This window comes from Dermochelys coriacea, chromosome 1 (genome assembly GCF_009764565.3).
Source record: "Dermochelys coriacea isolate rDerCor1 chromosome 1, rDerCor1.pri.v4, whole genome shotgun sequence".
Classification (NCBI taxonomy): domain Eukaryota; kingdom Metazoa; phylum Chordata; order Testudines; family Dermochelyidae; genus Dermochelys; species Dermochelys coriacea.
The window spans coordinates 255,318,555-255,337,025 of NC_050068.2; the positions used below are offsets into that span (position 1 = coordinate 255,318,555).

The 18,471-nt window shown below is 44.7% G+C and overlaps 1 protein-coding gene across 2 annotated transcripts in view; it reads right to left on the reverse strand.

Annotated features, from left to right (window-relative positions):
• BPIFC (BPI fold containing family C) overlaps positions 1–18,471 on the reverse strand; it is a 51,688-nt gene that overhangs the window by 20,856 nt on the left and 12,361 nt on the right. Inside the window, exons 1-7 of one of the 2 annotated variants that reach the window (XM_043519885.1) lie at positions 11,772–11,863; positions 8,241–8,368; positions 7,827–7,938; positions 6,139–6,267; positions 2,566–2,721; positions 772–835; positions 173–233 (exon numbers count right to left, since the gene is read on the reverse strand). In XM_043519885.1, coding sequence (XP_043375820.1) covers positions 173–233; positions 772–835; positions 2,566–2,721; positions 6,139–6,267; positions 7,827–7,938; positions 8,241–8,346 — 628 coding nt within the window. In that variant the 5' untranslated portion in view covers positions 8,347–8,368; positions 11,772–11,863. Of the gene's footprint in view, positions 1–172; positions 234–771; positions 836–2,565; positions 2,722–6,138; positions 6,268–7,826; positions 7,939–8,240; positions 8,369–11,771; positions 11,864–18,471 lie in introns of those variants that run through there. The other variant, XM_043519880.1, reaches the window with a different exon arrangement.

The following is an 18,471-nucleotide window of genomic DNA, read 5'->3' on the forward strand; positions in this document are numbered from 1 at the left end:
ATTGCTGAGACCCAGGGAAGTTTAAACCAACCAGTGACCCATCACAGCTGTCTGATGGGTACCCAGCAGTGGGAGCTCAACTGAGATCTGTGACAGTAGCTGACAAGAAAACAACAAAATCTGAACAGCGTAAGATGAGAATTGTAAAGAAAAGGCAACGTCAGAGACTCACCCTGAAGTGTTCTGAGCTGTGCATCAATCTGCTGGATCCCTTGTCTGATGTTTGGACATGACTGTATAAAAATACAAAGAGATTACGTACTGGCTAGTACATATTGTATCCTTTCCTCTCTAGTGGATGAAAGTCAGATCTGCTCAAGAAACTGTGATTATCTCACTCTCTAGTGGCAGGTCCACAAATTCCTGTTTTATCCCTTATGATGTATGTATGCAGTTTAACTGACAACCATGAAGTACATAGCCATAGATGTGTTTAGTGTGAGGAGCATGAGTGTAAAAAATAACTGATCATCATAGCTCCATGAGCTAAATTACTGGCCCTGCTACAGCCCCTTTGTGCAAGTCAGCCAGAGGGAGAATCTGACCCTATGGTGTTTATGATTATTGCCATGGCCAGGAATTGAAGAGCTTATTTGGAAGTTGGTGCCTGCAAACTGATGCTGATGAACCTGCTGGTCAGTGCAGAATCAGGTTGTATTTTTTCTAGTTATCAGATTATTCCTTAATCAAGTTCAAGACTGTTCCCTCTGAGATGATGCAGTTTTATGTATTCCTTAAGTTTCTTCCTTTAAACAATTTATAAAGACTTACATGTGTATCCAAGCTCCTGTGAATGGGCTTCTCCAGGTATTTAGTAAAGAATTTATAGAGCCAGCTGGAGAAAAGAAAAAGAAGAGAAAAGCCATTGCTTCAGTTAGTTGAACACTATAGTTTCTGTGTATCATACATCCTAATATACTTATGTGTGTAAACTGGACCTGTGTGAAATCTAATATCCTAGCAGACAACTAATCTAATAAGTGTTGTATTAATTTATTTGTAGGCCCCAGTATCACAACATAATCTGTACGAGGATAAAAGCCCAGTGTATATTGGACCTATCTGTAATCTGAAAACTGCCAAAAGGCCACCTTTTGAATAGAGATCATTTCAGTGCTATGCACACTAAAATCTATGGAAATGAAAAGCACCATCAAGATTAGGAGTAATTAGACTGGGCAGCTGCATGAAGGCCTGCTCATCTGCCTCAGATGGGGCAGCACCAGCCCTCCCCCCGCTCTTCAGTTAAGTGCCAGCCCTGCTTCCTCCCCTAAGCCATGGCTTCTTGCCAGGTCAAAGGCCGGAAGCTGAAGCTTGGCTGTTTGGGGCAGCTATTGCTCTGGCTGGGGCTATAGTGTGTGCAGCTATGGCACACCTGTCTCCTCTTCCTGCTGCTGTTGCTCCTTGGAGCCCGGGCTGTTCCTCAGCTCCACACTGCTCTTTGACTGCTCACAGCTGGTAAGAGCTGCCTGGCAGGGGGACCTGTTCTGGGCTGATGGAGCCATCAGGGAGCAGTGACCATATGGGGCAGAGCCCAGGAGCCTGGGCTGGAGCTGGTCAATCTGGACTACTGCAGGGAGCCCCGGACCCTCCACCTGCCCTGGGTGGCACGCCCTGGTGGGAAGGGACATGGATCGGCGCTGCTCTCAGGCACATTGGTCTCCAGCCTGGGCTTACTTCTGCACTGCTGCTGGCAGCAGGTGCTGCCTTCAGAGATGGGTAGGCAGAGCGTGGTGGCTGCTGGCCAAGAGCCCAGCTTTGAAGGCAGTGGGACCATCATCAGCAATGGAGAAGTATCTGGGTAATGTTTGACCTTTGTGCTGGGAGGGGTGGGTATGGCGGGGGAGGCTAAGGCAAATTTTGGGATGGCTATAGCCCCCACAATCCCCCTGCCCCCATAACACCTCTGGCCTCAGATATAGGACACACCTTCTCCTTCTCACCTAGAGAGGTTGAGGATTAGAATATTATCTAGAAAGCAATGAATGTTAGTGTTGAAATAGCATGTGGAACAGCTCACTCATCCATGCTTTCTCTCTCACTGTCTAAAAAGGGCTCCAGCACAAACCAAATGGCTGAAGCTGTACCACCAATGTACGTTCCCTTCTGAATGACACATTTATTTTAATTCTCGGGGTGAACTTCATTCAAAATTTGGGCTACATTTTCAAGTTGGCCTCCAATTGTACATGGGCAATTCTGCATGTATAAGAAACCTATGCCTACAATTTTTGCTGTGTTATCACCAACAGACACTAGTGATAAACTTCACAGGAACTAAATTCATTTACACTCAATTTGTTTGTGGAAATTATAGTTTGTGTATTTAAATTCTATCTTCTTTGCGTACACAAATGGCATATGTTGTGTACTTGCAAAATGAGATCATGTTCTGAAAATCTGGCCTTAGAAGATTAATTTTCAAACTTGGGGACCTGGATTTTGGTGTCCACACTATCAGAGAGACTCCTAAAGATGTATCTGGGTGACTAATTTTGACAAGTGGGCCTTGCACCATTGACTTTGTTACTTTTCACTAGAGTGTACAAAATCTCTTGCACATACCTGATTGTTCCATTCAGCTTGACTTCCACACCCCTAATACTCATCTGGCAGCTATCCAATGACATTGATGGGTGACCTGTGCTATCTTGTGACATGGTAAAGACTGCTGTAATAAATACTCCTGAAATGGACACTGTAGCTCTTCCACTGTCTTTGCTGCACAGACAAAAACAAACTCAGTTGAAAAATCTACTTACAGGGAACATCCAAGAATCTAATGGAACAAAGTGACTGTTTCTTTCACTGAGGAGGAAATGACATTGTTTTGCCCATCTCTATTGATTAAAGTAGATTGTAGAAGTAATTCCTGTAAAGAATCAGGTTCCACACACTAATCTCAAAAGTGTGAATGCTGGAATGATGTTGGATTTGTCAAGGTTGCCTAATGTCATAATTTCACAGAAACTGTCTGTCTGATCCATGCCAAATGGTGACTCTCCCATGATCTTTGTGAGCTGTAATAATACTGTCACAAAAGAGCCATGGAACTACAATAGAAAGAGCTACTTAGGTTTGAGAGTGAATGTGATTATGACTTCCTCATAGAATGCAGTAAATTTTCCTTAGTCTGAGGCCCAAAGTGTTGTCATCCTACACACTAGGGAATTGAAAGTTGAGCAACAAAAATGGACTGGAAGGACTGGCTTAGGAGGAATGAGTACAGGGTCTGAAAATATATAGATCAGAAAAATGATGACCAAGAAGGATATGCTAAATGTCTATATTAAGTATTTGTTATTATTTATACAATGCAATATGTATGCACGGCACTTTATAGACAAGTAAAAATGAAATGACAATCCTTGCCCTTACAATCTAAATATTTCAAGAATGTAAATAGCATGGAGGGAGAAGAATTGTAGATGGTGGCCCACAGTGGTATGAATAGGAATAAAGGGATGAAATTTAGCAAAGGAAAATTTAGGCAGAATATTAGGAAAAATATCTTAACTCTGAGGTCTACTAGGCCGTGGAATATTCTCACAATGGGAGCAGTGGATGCCCTGTTACTTGAGTCATTTCAAATTGATGAATACACTGCAGGGAACAATTCCTCATTGGCTGGAGGAAGGGATTCGATGTGACCTAACAAGTGTTTTCCCTGTTTAATTGTGGTGATTCCATAACTAACCCTTTGGAGACTGTGGACATACTGTGCATGTAACATGCCCTATAACATTTTCTAACAAGGCACCGTTTTACAGTGCAGCTAGACTGCAATGACAGAGCAATTGCAGAGTAGTTACACTTTTTGATGATTTTAATTGCCGCTAATGCATGGAACTAGAAAGTTCACTACATGACGGAGGATAACAGTGTGAATACCATCGGCTCAGTCATAAGCACTCCTTTTTGCCTGTGCAAGATAGTAAGTGACGGGAGTATAGGAGTCGCTTTACTTTCCTATATGGGCTACCCAAATCTCTGGAGCCCATGCCAGGATGAGAACCTCTAGCAAGCTGCTACCTGCCCCCCTGCAAAGATTAAGCCTTAGTTCCATCCACAGAGCCCAGAGGGAAATTAACTAAGCCATCAAAAAAGGCTGATGCGATTCCCTCCCTCATGGAACAAGGGGAAAACACCGAATTGTGACTCTCAAGTGTCACAAACTAGTTTATAGTCTGTTCCTGTGATGTGCGGCTACTTAGTGGGGCTGGACTGTAAAGTTACAATCTGGTTCCATGTCTTTCATATACCTGGATTTTGGAGAGAGAGAGAGAGAGAGAGAGAGAGAGAGAGAGAGAGAGTGTGTGTGTGTGTTTTAAGAAGAAAACCAAAGGTGTAATACTATGTAAATTAGGTAGCTAACCTTCCAGTTACAGTAAACGTAAATACAGTAAGTGAGATCCTCACCTCAGCTCCAGCTCCTTTTTGCTGGGTAAAAGGGCCAGAGCAGTAAAGAGGCCCTAAAAGCCCCATTAAGCTGTGGAAGACAGCCATGTCCTTTTAATCACCACCTTGCAAGCCATGGTGTAGGAGGCATGCTTTGGTTGGGATGGGTTTGTTGAGGACAGGACTGCTGCATGCAGCATTTTGGAGATTCCAGTCAGCACTGTGATATATTCATCTGAAAATATAATGTAAGTTATGGCAACCGACCTCGGAGGTTGCTACAACTTTGTCTGTCTAAGTTACACTGTGTAAATTACTATATGGGTGAGGTAATATTTTTTTATTGGATCAACTTCTGTTGATGAGACAGACAAGCTTTCGAGCTTACACAGAGCTCTTCTTCAGATCTGAGAAACTTACTCAGCATGTCACAGCTAAATACAACATGGAACAGATTATTTAGCATAAGTACATAACACATTTCAAAGCTCACCTTAAGTGATCACTCTCATTACAATGTGTATGGCAATACCCATTGTTTCATATTCTCTATGTATATAAATCTCCCCACTGTATTTTCCACTGAATGCATCTGATGAAGTGAGCTGTAGCTCACGAAAGCTTATGCTCAAATAAATTTGTTAGTCTCTAAGGTGCCACAACTACTCTTTTTCTTTATTCAAGGGGAAGGCCCATTAACACCCCTCCAGTTACAGCGAGGAAACAAAGCTGGGGGGAAGGGAGGTTGATCAGTGGGTTACAGATCATAATAAGCCATAAATCCAGTGTCTCTGTTCAGACCATGATTTTCAGTGTCTAGAAAAGTTATCAATTTAAGCTCCCAGGCTTATCTTTTGAAAGTGTTGTGCAGATTTCCTTTGAGGACAAGGACTGATCGATCACTCTATAGCTGACCTCTCTGTGAAAAGTGTTCGCCCACTGTGTTACTTAGTCAACAATAACGTAGACAGTTCTGGGGGCCTCTCCAGAGAAGCCCAGGAGTGGGAGGGTGTAAAGATAGCTTAAAGCTACCATAGTCTGCACTTCCCCTAGGCTGTGAATTCCATGCTGTGCCTCTTGGGGCATGTCTATACTGGAGCTGGAGGTGTAATTTGAGTAGACGTACGCTAAAATAGCCATGTAGTCGCAGCTGCATGTGCGGCAGGACAGGCTAGCCATCCTCAGTACATACCTAGGGTCTCAGAGGGGATTGTATTCAGGGTTGCTATCCCATCCCACCTTCCGAGCAGCTACCGCTACACAGCTATTTTTAGCACACTGGTTTGATCAGGGTTAGTGCGGATATGTCTACTCAAACTGGAAATTACACCTCCAGCTCCAGTGTAGTTGTACCCTTGGAGGTGTAGCACAGAAGTTCACTTACTGTAACTCACTTTAATTACAGTGCCCTGATTATTATACAGTGTGACACACTGTACAATAAACTTCCTAAACACTGAGTTAGCTAGCAGGGTGCACAATGCCAGCACACTAATAGATTTTTGATCTTTTACTTGCCACTGACGCATCATTAGCGGTGGGATCTCTATTAACATCACAGTGTTACTTGGAAAGGAATGTCTTACAATGGACAGCTCTGTTAGACTGAATGGTGTATGCTAACAAATTCATGATGTTAACTGATAAAAAGTACCTGGACTTAGATAACTAAAATTTGTATTTTCCATTTTAATTTTTCTTCCACTAGAAAATACTTGGGATGCACAGTTCTATACTTACAACAACCAGGTCCTGATGCTCCAGTTAATGCTGGCGGTTACATAAGCACGATGAGTTGATAGTTTAATCCCAATCCCAGGTATGAGGGATACGGAAGCATCTGGGAATTCAATGGTGTTAATTCTTACCCTATAAAATCAGAAATAAGGATATTAGTTTGCATTTCAAAAGTAAACGAGAATCTGAATCAAAGTTTAAACTTGATTCAGGGCCAAACTCTGCTTCTGAGAGAGAGAGAGAGAGAGAGAGAGAGAGAGAGAGAGAAATTCTCAGAAGCAAGACAGAGCCTTACCCCATGGCAGAAATGTCCCGCTCCAGCACTGCAGTGAACTCTACCCCTCTTTCTATTCCAAATAAGATGAATGCCATGAATGTCCCAGTCACTGAAGGTTTTTAATAACAGGTCAAACAAACATGTCAGGGATGTCTAGGTTTACTTGGCCCTGCCTCATTATGGAGGGCTGGACTGGGTGACCACTTGAGGTTCCTTCCAGCCCTACGTTTCTATGATTCTATGAATGTGTCTCATCTCTCAGAATCAAGATTCTGGTGTAAATATTTGAAATTATTAATATCAAATTCACTTTATGTGATGATTCTTGCAACATCTATTCACAAATTGCTGTGTTGGGAGAACATCCCTGCCAGTCAGCTTATTCACTTGACTAGTCCTGGGAAGCAAACACAAAGATCATCGTTGAAGTGTATTCATTTAAAATGTTTGAATTAATGTTCACTAATAACATTTGCAATATTCACCCAGATCCATCTATTTCTAATCTCTAGCAATACCTGGGCCCTGCTTGTAGTTTTTCTGGAGATTGTATGGGCCAAATTTTCGAAGTGTAATGTCCCATTTGCATTTGCCAGTGTGTTTTCACATACAGTTAGCTCAAGTGTGCATGCAAATTAGGTAAATGTTTATGTGAGCAACCAGCTGGATGTCTGTCTAGCCTTTGTGCATCCATGGCTGTGATTTGTGCATGCATTCAAGGTAAACTGAGCAATCAAAGGCAGACTAACAGTTACATACATAGATTTGCTTGAGACCCTCTACCCTCCCCTTTGAAAGTTTGGTCCTGTACATTTTTAATTTTGTGCTTTTCATTACTTCAAATCTATAATTTCTGTATCACTTATGTTCAGTGTTTGAGACTCAGTTTGCCTTCTGTATTTGAGATCTTTGAACCTGGTCAGTGACATACCTGCTGGCTCTTAGACTCATACTTCAGGTACAGCGTGACATATTCATCTGAAAATATGGACATTTCCTGCAAGGATTCCTACCAATAAGTAGAATATAATGTTTACCTTTTTCTTTCTTTCCTGTAACTGTCAAACTGGTTTGCAGTACCTATATCTTAGGTGTCAATCAGCTAACAGGACCCTTACCTAAGTCTAGCTGTGAGTAAATTATCGTGCTACCAGTATTAGTCTGAATCAGTAGCAAGTACCCCAGAGTAATCCGAAGTGCATGGTGGACACTGGTAGTCTTGAAGGATTTGCCTCCAGCCTCAAATCATAAATGTGTGCATTGCCCTTTAAATTATAATCAATGTATGACATGGTGTTATCTCCATGACAACACATAAGCACAGTACCCTAGATAGAATGCAGTGTGCTGACACTATATTGCAAAGAGCTATTTCATGCTATTGTTTTAAAATACCCTTTCCTAGTTTGCTTACCCTGAAATTGTGTAGTCCACATCGCCAACTCCAGATTTCTCCCGGCCACTCCAATCTGGGAAGCTTTCTTCTTTTATTCTTTGCTTCAGGATCTTCAGCCCGATCTTCTTACCTGCAAGAGTATAGAGACCTCTTCAGTTCCCTAATATAATTGGAAAGTTTACACAATGTAGTTCAAGTTTAGGGAATTTCTACTGCTGCCCCCTTCCCTCCATAACTGGGAGTTGCTCTTTCATTTGCCCTGCCATATCTATGGACTCTTCTTTTCCCTCCCACCACGCCATTCCCTCCTTACATTTAATCTTTAAACCTTCCTTCTCTCTATAGTGGTGAGCAACTCATTCTCAGGGTGTTCTTATACTTTGCACTAAGGGCTCAATATAATAAGGTAACTATTGGAAGTATCAGACTTACCATAGTCCAGCCCTTTCTGTGTGATCCTGACTTTGAGCCCAGGGTTAGCATCAAGCTGCTGGATGAGCAAACATAACACGAGGAAAAAATACCAAAACTTCAGCATCTTTTCCTGTTTTCACAGTGACCTGTTGACAATATTTATAATTAAACAATGCAGATTCATGCAAAAAAGCCTTACTAATGGCCTGAGGAACAATTGCTCCCCCACTGTGGATTGGATACGAGTGGGCAGTGAGGATCTGGGGACTCAGCCAGTGACTTTTCAGCATGCAGAAGAGCTTTGCTGATGCTGTTCTGCTGAGCCTACAAAGGCGCGTAAACAGGCCAGGATCCATGGGCTCTGTATTCCTGCAGAAATTAACCTTCTGTGAGACATGGTGGCTCTGCTACTTTTCCCCCCATCTGGTCTATTCTGCCACGAGCTCCACCCTCAGGAGCGATGATGTGGCAGAGTAGCAACTACCAAGAGATGCAGATCTGTCCTCCACTTGGGCACCTTGTAACATCAACAGTGGAGGATGTGGAGCCACAGCCTGTACATAGATCATCACTGAAATGCAGTGGCGGGTGGCAGCAGCACACAGCTCACTGAACTATAGAGTGGAGAAGACATTTTGGATGAGCAAACCTGGGCAAACTCTTCTTCTTAAAGAAAGTGCCATCAGGTCTGTTTCCAGTGCATGGGGTGCTCTAGGCAATGAAGAGTCTGTGCAGGGTGACTCGGCACCCCCGTATCATAGCATAGAGGTCTGTAGCGGCTCTGCAAAGCTCACCACTGTTGTGGTGAATGAGTGCAGCCAACCATGTTCTTTGGGCTTCTGTGACTGGAATATTGGAAGTGGAATACATTTATGACAAGGCTGAATGGCAGGAAAGCTTTGAGAGCAAGATCTTGTAAACTGTGGAGTGGAGTGGTGGAAGCCCTGTCACTGTGGGCTTTTAAAATTAGATTGGACAAAGCACTAGAAAGTGTATGGAAGAAGGGAACAATGCCACAAGGAAGTGGACCATATGAGCGAATACAGAGGTTTTCTAACTGTGGTCTGTGGTCCACTGCATGCAGGGCTGGCTGGTCACATCATGCTGGTTCTCCTTTCTCCCAGTGGCTATATTGCATTATTAGCAGCTAACCATATACATTAAATGCTTGCCTAGGTTTACTTTGCCATGTAAGCAATTCCTGTAGTGACCACAGGGGATGGTATGCAGAGGCAGTTGTGAATGGGAGGGGAGGCAGGCTGCATGATGATCTTTGTGTGATGATGGCAGTCCACACCAGAAAAAAAAAAAGTTTGTGAATCCCCAATATAATGGGTCTTTCATATTTCTAACTCAATGGTTTTCAAACTTTTTGTGCTTTTCGTCCCCTTTCACACAGCAAGTCTCGGAGTGTGAACCCTCTTATAAATTGAAAATATATTTTTTTATATGTAACAATTTTAAAGTGATATTTGTATTTAATGTTAATATCACTTTTCACAGCAGACTTACTAGCAAGCTGGGAGGCATGTACTCGTGACCCCCACGTAATAATTTCATGCCCCCAGTTTGAGAACCCCTGCTAATTCCTACGGATCCTTTGATTCCTGGACTCATTTCACTCATAATCAAGGTTTAAACAGTCCAAAACATAAAATTACTATGCAGAATTAGTCTAAATTGTGTGGAAAAGGGAGTGTTCAGTATTTAACCTGCTCCACAGAACAATTTTGTACTTTTAGGAAAATTTGTCACATTTTCTTTAGCTGAACAAACATGGGTGAGTATATCATTCCACATAAAGGAACAAAAAACCAAACAAACAACCTCTCCCCACCCCAAGATTCTTAAGAATATAGAGAAGAACACACTTGTCATTTCTTTCCATTTTAAAATGTACCTATCCCTATAGTCCTTAGGGACTTTTACAGTAATTTAAAATCAAAAACTTAAAGACATGCCTTACCATAGCTCAATTCTTCCAACAAAATAATGCTGCAGAATAAGACCCATTACACTCAACTGAACAAACCATTCCTCCGCTCACTTCTTCCTCAGAAGCCAAAGAGAGGAGCCTTGCAGTTTGCTCAGGAGATCAGCAAGATCAGGATGTGACAGAGCAAATGGGATACTGAATTCCAGAGTTGAGGACTTTATACAGAAAATCCCCTGCAGCCAGGCCCATCTCTTTGAAAGCAGGGAGTTTGGTGCTTAGTTCAAAGACCTTTAGTGATTGCAGCAGCTGTGATGGTCTCTCATGTAACGAGTTCCCAAACCATTTAGGAGTTTATAGGTCAAAACTAATACCTTAAACTCCACTCCGAAATAGAGCTGGGTAAAAATCCCAAGATTTCAAAAAAAAAAATTCTGTTCCACATCGGGGGGAAAAAACCCAAGACCTTTCAACCTTTTACATTAAAAAAAGATACTGAAACCAACCCATCCCAAAATAGCCAAGAGCTTGGTGATTTGGGTACTCACGTGGGATGTAGGAGACCTGGGTTCATATGCTGCCAAAGTGGGAGCTCTCTCAATCCCTCCTTTTGTATAAATGTCAATTGGCAGGGATCTGAAGCTGGGTCTTTCTTATCCTAGGGGAGTGCCTTGACCTCCAGGCTATATATAGTCTTTCTCTCGTTATCAAGGGGGCTCAGATAATTGCTTCTAGTTGCTTCCCCCAACTAACCAACATTACCTGTCCTATCAGCATTGAAACTCAGCCAGATAGTGCTCCGCTAACCCCCAGTCTCTATGGGATATGGGCCAAATTGCTTCACTACACCAGATGGGTTAGCAGATTAAAAAAAGAGAATTATAAGATCTGGGTGTTTTTTTCCTGACTGACATATACTTTAACTTAGAGTAGCTATATAATATGCAAGTTACATGTTGACTCCAATGCGTCTCACACATAATTACTCTGATACTTTTATCTCCAGTAACCGAGTATGATGAACAAAACAGCTCCCTCATTTACATAAACCAGTCCTGTAATTCTTTTTCTTTCTCTGAGGTACAGTGTTCAAACACCTTCAGTTCCTTAAAAGGAAGGGAAAAAGCTTCTTTGTTTCCATCTATGTAGATTTCCAGGTTTTACAAGTTACTGTAATGACCAGCCTGCAGATATCTCAGCCTAGGCTCTCCTGTTTGATGTTTTATGGCTCCTTTGTGGACTAATTCCCTAAAAAGTTTAGATAAACCTTCCAGTAAAGGTTTCCATTTAAACAAGCTTGTGCACAAACAAAGAGACTGAACCTCCAACGCAGCTTTAGCATTGTCTTCTACAAGTATTACAGTAAAACACAGACTCACAAGTAGCCAAATACTTATTAATATATTACAATACTAACAGCCTTTAAAGCTGCCTCTACAGAAAACTCCTCATAGTCCATCAGCCAAACTCTTCATTTTCAGCCCATGGTGTGATCAGAAGATTTCTAGACTGAAAAACTTTCTTCTATTATGAACCAGCAAAGACAGGTCTCCTGCCTGTACCCCAAATTCAGACAAGGAATCACTGTGCATAAAAACAAGACACAAAACATTTACCTGGCCTGTACCCCAGCACAGCACTTAAGCTTTACACCACTACAGTGTCTGCCTGTAGTACACAGCCTGGCTATGTTTTTTCTAGTTCTACTCTTTCTCCAATTGGTCTTTACTGGGGAGTGTCAATGTGTATGTTCTTTGCTGTTAGGTCAACAGGAAAATCACAATGTTAGATTAATATAGATGCAACAGCTAGAAGAATTAACCCTTCGTGTACACTGAAATTCAACCCAAAGAAATGCCCATTAATACCTCTAGGGAAAAATAACTCCAAACCTATATTTACAACGTGAGAGATACACTAGCAGGAGTAGTCCAAGAGATCTATGGATGTTAGTCAACTGCAGAATAGATACGAGTTTGCAATACGATAAGACATAAAAAAAGAAAAGGAGTACTTGTGGCACCTTAGAGACTAACAAATTTATTAGAGCATAAGCTTTTGTGAGCTACAGCTCACTTCATCGGATGCATTTGGTGGAAAAAGCAGCTTATGCTCTAATAAATTTGTTAGTCTCTAAGGTGCCACAAGTACTCCTTTTCTTTTTGCGAATACAGACTAACACGGCTGCTACTCTGAAACCTGACATAAAAAAAGGTCGGTGTCATTATTCCTACCCCCAGCTCTAGTAGAAATACCCATGGAGAGGGTCTGAGGGAAGAAAAACTCTATGAGGAGATGAGTGTCTATCAATGACCCCCAAAATCATTCCATGTGGGGGCCTGTGTTTGATCACCCCATTTTATGAGCAGCAGTTCTGCCAAGGAAACATGTGGAGTCTCAAAATCCCAATGACTCCATTAAAGGCAAGGGTCCTCTTCCTCAATATCATCCTCCTATGCCCATGTTTACATACACTGCCTTCCACATGCTGGCAGGACTCCCCAGTGGACTGCAGCTGCCCTGGGGCATTCTTCCAGTAATCAATATTGCTAACTCTCACGCTATATGATGCTTTTCCTTGAAGCCAGTGTGTATACATGGGCACTGGAGGATGATAATGAGGAAGAAGTGTGTATATAGAGCATCCCCTTGAGTGCTGGGGGAAGTGAAGCAGTCTCTTCCCATTCTGGGTTATAGTCAGGGGACTAAAACTTAAAGTATCTGTACGCCTGAAGTGTGGAGTCCTGGCTGACTGCTCTGATGTGGACCTGCAAGCCGACAGAGGAGTCAGGCCATTGCCCCCACCCAGGTCAACACGGGTCCAGGGTGGGAGAACACATCTCCCAGACTGCATTCCTAACACTCCCCTCACTGAAAGGTGCCCCACTTTTGGGACCCAGCCCTCTCTTTCCACCAGAGGCAGCTCTGTGGAGGTTACTATCATTCTAGTGTTTACGCATCAGTTTACAGTGTTATGACTCAATATTCACAATGGAAAAAGGTACAAATTTAGGGATTGTTTTAATTAAAGCGCAGAATTTCAGATGATGGCAAAATGCAGCCCAAATGGTGGATCCTTACTAAAATCCTAAGCAATAATGTTTCTTTTCAGCCCTATGATTTGCTGCTGTTCCCAGTGTGGAAGTAGTTATATGGGGGGGATTGTGCTGTATGTGTGTGCATCTGTGTGTTTTAATGAGACCTTTACAATCACACTTATGCAAATTGTCCCAGCAGTAGCCCCTGGTCCTGTCAGGCTGGATACAGAGAATGCAAGCTGTGATGTTCCAAAAGAAACAGGGTGCCAATGTGTTCTACTAAAATCTTAGCAGGTGCCCACTGAAAAGACAATTACCTTTTCCATAACTGGTGTTCTTCGAGATGTGTTGCTCATGTCCATTCCATGTTAGGTGTGTGTGCTTGCTACATGCACTGGTGCCAAAAGTTTTTCCCTCAGCAGTGACCACAAGGGACTGGCTCTGGCACCCTCTGGAGTGGCACCCGCATGGCATGGTATAAGGGGTGACATTGGCTCCCCGCACCCTCAGTTCCTTCTTGCCAGAAACTCTTGACAGAAGGGAAGGAGGGCAGGTCATGGAATGGTCATGAGCAACACATCTCGAAGAACACCAGTTACGGAAAAGGTAACTGTCTTTTCTTCTTCGAGTGCTTGCTCATGTCCATCCATATTAGGTGACTCCCAAGCACTACACATGGAGATGGGTAGGAGTTCACAGGTGTGTAGATTGCAACACAGTTCTGCCGAACCCAGTGTCATCCCTGGCCTGCTGAGTGATGGCATAATGAGCAGTAAATATGTGAACAGAGGACTATGTTGCGGATCTACAGATGTCCTGGATAGAGATGTGTGCCAGGAAGGCCGCCGAGGATGCCTGAGCTCTAGTTGAGTGGGCTCTGACAACCGGCAGTGGCAGGACCCCTGCCAGGTCGTAACAGGTCCTTATGCAAGAGGCAGGGCCATTCTTACCCATACGCAAAGTACGCAGCTGTGTAGGACACCAGGATACTTGGTGCCCTGCGCAGCTGCATGCTGCTCCAACCCCTGCTCCGCCTCTTCTCCAGGGCCTCCGCCCAGCCCCACCCCTTCCCACCCCTGCTCTGCTCCAGCCCTGCCCCCACTTCACCCCTTCCCCAAAGCCCCCCCCCCGCTCTGCCCTCACCCCACCCCTTCGGACTGCAGCAGGGCCGGGCCTGCACTCACCGGCAGTGGGAACTGCAGTGACCCGGCCACAGCCACGCTGACAGTGAGTGCTGAGAGTCGGTTCCCCCCTGCCTCCCAAGCTAGCCCCACATCCCTGCGGAGGCCTGGGGCCAGCCCCCTCACGGAGACCTGGGCCCCCCACACACACTCCACTGGGGAGGGGAGGGGGACTGCATAGGGCCCCAGAATAGCTAGGGACGGCCCTGGCAAGAGGTGATCCAATTGGAAATCCTCTGTGAGGACACCGGGTTACCCTTCATCCTATCTGCTGTTGCAATGAAGAGCTGAGTTGATTTATGGAAAGGCTTGATATGTTCTAGGTTAAAACCCAAGGCCCTTCAGACGTCTAGCGCATGAAGACGCCTCTCTTCGCTGGTCTTCTGAGGTTTGGGACAGAACACCAGCAAGAAGATGTCCTGATTCATATGGAAGGTATACACCACCTTTGGCAGGAAGGCTGGGTGGAGCCGCAGCTGAACCTTGTCTTTGCAGAAGACCTTGTACGGCGGTTCTGATGTCAAGGCCTTAATCTCAGAGACTCGTCTTGCCAATGTCACTGCCACCAAGAAAGCAACCTTCCATGACAGGTGGGAAAAGGATGAGAAGTCCAGAGGCTCAAAGCACATGAGCCTAGAGAGGACCAAGTTAAGATCCCACTGCAGGACAGGGGTCCGTATCTGCGGGAAGAGTCTCTCGAGACCTCTCAAGAATCTGACCATCATGTCATGCAAAAACAGTGTCTCTCCTTGGATCGGCAGGTGAAAAGTGGAGATGGTCGTGAGATTCACTCTAATGGAAGAATGTGCCAGGCCCTGGTTTCTCAAATGCAGCAGGCAGTCTAAGACAGACTGTATGGAAGAACGGAGGGAGAGATGCCCCGCTCAGATGCCCAGAGGGAAAACCTTGTCCACCAGGCCAGGTAAGTCAGTCTGGTTGAGGGCTTTCTACTTCCCCGGAGGATTGTTGGACCTCCTCCAAACAGGCCCGTTCCTCCGGGTTCAGCCACGCAGCATCCACACTGAGAGGTGGAGGGATGAGAGGTTGGGGAGTAAGAGCTGACCATAGTCCTGTGACAGCAGGTCTGGTCAGTTGGGCAGGGGCCAGGGAAGGGCCACTGACAGATTCATGAGTCTGCTGAACCAATGCTGACAAGGCCACGCTGGGGCAATCATGATAACCTGTGCCCTGTCTCTCTTGATCTTTGTCAGGACCTTGCTGAGTGGAATCGGAGGGAATGCATACATCAGGCTCCCTGACCATGACAGGAAGAAGGCATCGGAGAGGGAGCCCTTGCCCAGACCTTGCCGAAAATAAAACCGATAACATTTCCTGTTTTGCCTTCTGGTGAACAGGTCCACAAGGGGAGTTCCTCACCTCTAGAAGTTCATGTAGGCTACCTCCAGATGGAGTGACCACTCGTGATAAGAGGAGAACGCCCTGCTGAGGTGATCTGCTAGTGTGTTCTTGACACCAGGGTGGTGACAAGCCTCCAGGTGGATCTCGTGGTTGGTGCAGAAGTTCCAGAGACAGAGCACCTCTTGGCAGAGAGCCGACGAGTGCGCTCCCCCTTGCCTGTTGATGTAGAACATAGAAGCTGTGTTGTCCGTTGGGACTCTCACCACCTTGCCCGACAGGTGGGGTAGCAAGACCCCGCATGCCAAGTGGACCGACTTGAGTTCTTTGACCTTTATGTAGAACGTCATCTCCTGTAGGGACCACATACCCTGGGTCTGGAGATCTCCAAGGTGCGCACCCCAGACGATGTCTGAAGCGTCCGAAACCAACTTGATGGAGTGAGGGGGGTTGTTGAATGGAACTCCCTCTAGGACCTTCTTGCGATCGGTCCACCACTGCAGTGAGGTAAGTATCACTGGGGGGATAGTAACGATGAAGTGAGCTGTAGCTCATGAAAGCTTATGCTCAAATAAATTTGTTAGTCTATAAGGTGCCACAAGTCCTCCTTTTCTTTTTGAGAATACAGACTAACACGGCTGCTACTCTGAAACCGATCTTTTCCAGGTGATCCCTGGACTGGGAATAGGCCACCGTCAGCCATTGCTGCAGGGGCCACATCCGAAGCCTGGCATGGTGGACAACTTATGTGCAAGTTGCCATGTGGCCCAGCAGACGCAGGCAGACCCTGGCTGTAATCGGGGAACGTGGACACCTCTGCGACAAGGACTGTCAATGCCCGAAACCTTTCTAGTGGCAGGAACGCTCTTGCGCAGGTAGAGTCAAGCACCCCCCCCCCCATGAATTCTACCCTTTGCACTGGAACGAACGTGGACTTTTTGTCATTCACCAGTAGGCCCAGGAAGCAGCACGTGGCTCGTAGCACTGTGACGTTCTTTTGGACCTGAGACCTGGAGCTGCCTTTGACCAGCCAGTCATCGAGGTATGGATAGAGTTGGATACCCCAGCGCCTAAGGTAAGCTACTACCACCATCAACATGCACTTGGTAAACACACTCGGTGCCGTCGCCAGGCCAAATGTAAATTGGTAGTGGCTGGGTCCAACCATGAATTGGAGAAAACTTCTGTGTCCTTGGAAGATCGCTATGTGGAAGTATGCGTCCTTTAGGTCCAGGGCAGCATACCAGTCTCCCGGATCCAGGGAGGGGATGATAGAGTCCAGGGAGATCAAAACAATGCTAGCCGAAGGAGCAGATATTTCAGCACTGTCACTGGTGGCAAGAAGGAACTGAGGGTGGGGGAAGCTGGCGGCGCCCCTTATACTGTGCTATGCGGGTGCCACTCCAGAGGGCGCCAGAGCCGGTCCCCTACAGATACTGCTGAGGGAAAAACTTCCAGCACCGGTGCATGTGGCAAGCACACACACCTAATATGGAATGGACATGAGCAAACACTTGAAGAACATGCCCATGCCCAGAAATGACATTTCAGTTGCTTATAAATTCTTTATTTGTAAAGCTCCCCCCTTGCCATGCCAAACTTAAAGGAGTACAAACTCTGCAAGAAGAAAAGGAGTACTTGTGGCACCTTAGAGACTAACAAATTTAATAGAGCATAAGCTTTCGTGAGCTACAGCTCACTTCATCGGATGCATTTGGTAGAAAAAAAAGAAAGAAAAAAACAAACAAACAAACAAAAAAAAAAACAAACTCTGCAAGGACAACTATATCCATGCCAAGTTTCCAACTTCCTGAGTGAAATCCTGACCTCAATGAAATCAATTGAGTTTGCCATTAACTTCTATGGGGGCAGGATTTCACTACTGCACTTTTGCATTAACCCTGGTCAAAAGAGGGATGATTAGAATTTTATTTTTACAATAGAAAAAATGAGAGTCAATGAGTCATGTGGTCTTTTGTGATCATCTGAACTACCAACACCTTCTTTTGTCACTTCAAACCTGCTCAGGAGAGAGGCTAATAGACAGGATTTGCCAATTACACCGGACAGTAATTATTCCCTACTGATGAACCAGTTTCAAAGGATGACCTCTTGTGACATTTGGGTTCAGCACCATGTTAAAGGACTTGAAATCCTCTATTTACATCAATTTCTTCTGGCTGGGGAGAGTGTGGGTTTTGATGCAAGTGTAATGATGATAGTGGAATCATAGCTAATACTTATGAGGGAGGATGGCCTGAGATTAAAGTTTGCTCCTGTTTACAAAGGCTCAGGTGGAGGTCTATAAAGCGGTATACAGACAATTCTGTTCCCTCTCTCAGAGGTCAGTAGCAGAGGTTGGCAGGGAAAGGCGTGCCTGAGGGATTGATGGCTCTGAGTCATTTTAATGTGGACAAAGCTTTGGAGCTGCACAAAGCAATTTAACTTTTCCATCATGGATTAACTTGTTTCTTTGTTTGGAGGTTTACCTGTTAAATGATACCTAATATTGCGTGGCGTGTATGCATGCACTTGTATTGTGCTGATCCCCTCCCCTGGCTTTTGGTGAGATTAATATACATGGCTGCACAACTTTCACTCTGTTTAGCTCTAGTTTAACCAAGCACCCTTCCAATATTGCAGAATCAGCGCTATATTCCTTATCGCCACTACCTGGGTTGCTTAAAAACACTGCCCACGATGTCATGATACAGCAAAGAAAAAGCACAAACTTGACTGAA